This window comes from Pelodiscus sinensis, chromosome 8, assembly GCF_052426305.1.
Source record: "Pelodiscus sinensis isolate ZL-2025 chromosome 8, ASM5242630v1, whole genome shotgun sequence".
Lineage (NCBI taxonomy): Eukaryota > Metazoa > Chordata > Testudines > Trionychidae > Pelodiscus > Pelodiscus sinensis.
The window spans coordinates 38,692,079-38,694,488 of NC_143059.1; the positions used below are offsets into that span (position 1 = coordinate 38,692,079).

The 2,410-nt window shown below is 38.7% G+C and overlaps 1 protein-coding gene across 1 annotated transcript; it reads right to left on the minus strand.

Annotated features, from left to right (window-relative positions):
- Nucleotides 1-416: 416 nt before the first annotated feature.
- CH25H (cholesterol 25-hydroxylase) lies at nt 417-2,078 on the minus strand. The gene has a single exon (XM_006121446.5). The coding sequence runs from the start codon at nt 2,044-2,046 to the stop codon at nt 1,219-1,221; it is 828 nt and encodes a 275-aa protein (XP_006121508.2). The 5' UTR covers nt 2,047-2,078; the 3' UTR covers nt 417-1,218.
- Nucleotides 2,079-2,410: the final 332 nt, after the last annotated feature.

The window sequence follows — 2,410 nt, forward strand, 5'->3', positions numbered from 1 at the left end:
GGAACACGGGACCTATCCTTAGGCTTGTATCTTTACATTCTTCTATAAGCCTTTTATTTCTGAAGTACCCTGGCAATGTTATTGATAATTATGCTATTAGTAGCCTTAAACTTGTTGTTTTTCAACCAATGCCCTCCAAGATTCATGAAAATCAATTTTTTTTAAACTTAAATTTTGTGGAAATTCCAGCCAGATTCCTAGTCAGTTTTGCAAGTCAATAATAAATTAGTTGGTTGGAGGAGTGCTAAAGGAATGATGAAGGAGTCTGTCTATTCTCTCTTATACCATAATGTAGTGCAAATTATTTCAAATTTGTGCAGACAGAAACAGAGGCTAGGTCTATACTACAGTCCTTTGTTGAAATAATTTGTGTTGCTTTTTCCAATCGCTTTTCCGGAAGAGTTTTATCCACCATTTGGCCCTGTCTAGATTGTCCTCTTTTGGCAAAGCCCTTATCCATCATAGAGCAAGGGATATAGAGTTCCCCAAAGAGCACGTTTGCTCTTCCGCTTTTTTTGCGCAAGAGCAAACGTGTTCCTTGGATGTGGCAGTTTTTCCGGGAAACCCCGCAGTGTAGACATAGCCAGAGAGACAACATGGGTGAGGTAATATATTTTCTGAAGTTTCCATTGGTGAGAGACATGTTTCCAAGCTCTTCAATAGGACCATAGTCCAATAAATTATATTAACCTCACCCTCTCTTGTCTTTCTAACAACAATACTGCATGTAGACAGAAATGTACATTGTGGGAGAATTGAGGACCAAATATAAGGAAACAAAACATAGTTTTAAACAAATATAAATGTTTATTTCCCATTCAAAAATTAAAAATATATTCAGGTATGAAATATAAAGATCCAATTTTTTTGCAAAGAAACACAGAACCAGATTATACAAGTAGTGCCATCCAGCAGCAATTTTTTTTAAATAACATGTACGCACATTAAGAATTCTAAGAAAATCTGTTCATTGTTTCTATTCATTTCACAAGTCATCTTATAACAGCAAGAAAATATTTGTCTCTCTATGTTGAAAACACAGTAACACAATATGCTTTATAAAAGCTGGCATATTCAAAGGAAAGAAGGCAGAGAGAATCTCTTAGTGTTTTCCTTGTAATGTATCATTGTTTCTAAACAAGTAGAAATAGACATTGCATATGCAATTCCATAAATATATATACACACACATATGCTAGGTAACAGACAAATTCCTTGTTACTGTTGTGACCGTGTAGGAGCAAGTGTTCCAAAGAGTCTGTCCCAGTGGGTGAAGTAAGGTGCATAATTACATTTGAACTTCAGGTGATGGAGATCATGATGCGGAGCTCCTCCATACAAACCAAATGGCACCAGTCTGTTTGTTGACCACGGAAGTTCATAGCCTGAATGATCCTCCACTGACAGCCAGATATTAACAAGGAAGAAAATAGTTTCTGTCAAAGGATGGCACTTCAGCAACTTTGGATTTATGGCAGCAAAAAATCCCAGCGAAAGTAACTCCCAAACACTTGAGTACTGTGTGCTAAGAGCAAATGTAGATACATGCTTGTGATGAACCTTGTGAAAAGTCTTGTAGAGCCAAGGCACTTTATGATGAAGCAAATGCCACAGAAAATACTGGAAGTCAAAGAGAAGCAGGCAAACAGATACATCCAGCAGGACTTTCGGAAGCTCTGGAGCCATTACTGGAAATTCCACTGGTCTCCAGTACCAATGAACAATTGTCACTGGGAAGATAAAGACAACGTGGTGATAGACACATTGAATCATACAAGGTATCATCATTCCCAGAGTTGGATAAACCATAGGCTGGATTTTGTATTTTCTCAAGGCTGGTACTTTAGTGCTTAGGCAGTCCAGTGCAATGTAAGGAAAACAGAAAGTCATGTAAGCTGTAAACGAAAACAGCACTGGAAAGTAAGGTGATGTGATGAATGGCTCCTTTGATTTGACAAAGTCCCAGAAGGGCTGCAGAGTGACTTGGTCCAGCTGTTTATCCATTCTGTCACTTAGCAGCACTCTGCTCTGCACGCTGCCGTTCATGCTGATGCTGTCTGAGGCTGCTGCTGAATGTGCTGCTTTTGTTAGGCGTTACCCCTCCCATTTAATGACATCACACACTACGTTGTCACAGGAACTCCAGGAGGAAATCTCTCTCCATCTAGAGCACTACAGCGTCAGAGTGGGCAGATTAGCCCACCCACAAGGCAGAGACTAATTCTGTAAATTGATTTATAGTGACAGGTCAAGAAAATCATTAATATCATTCCAAACCCCTTTCACTATAAGATATGAATGGTAACTAGAAATAAACCAAGAATAGTGATAGAAATGTAGCCGTGTTACTCTGGTGTAGCTGAAACAAAATACAGGACTATGTAGCACTTTAAAGACTAAGAAGATGGTT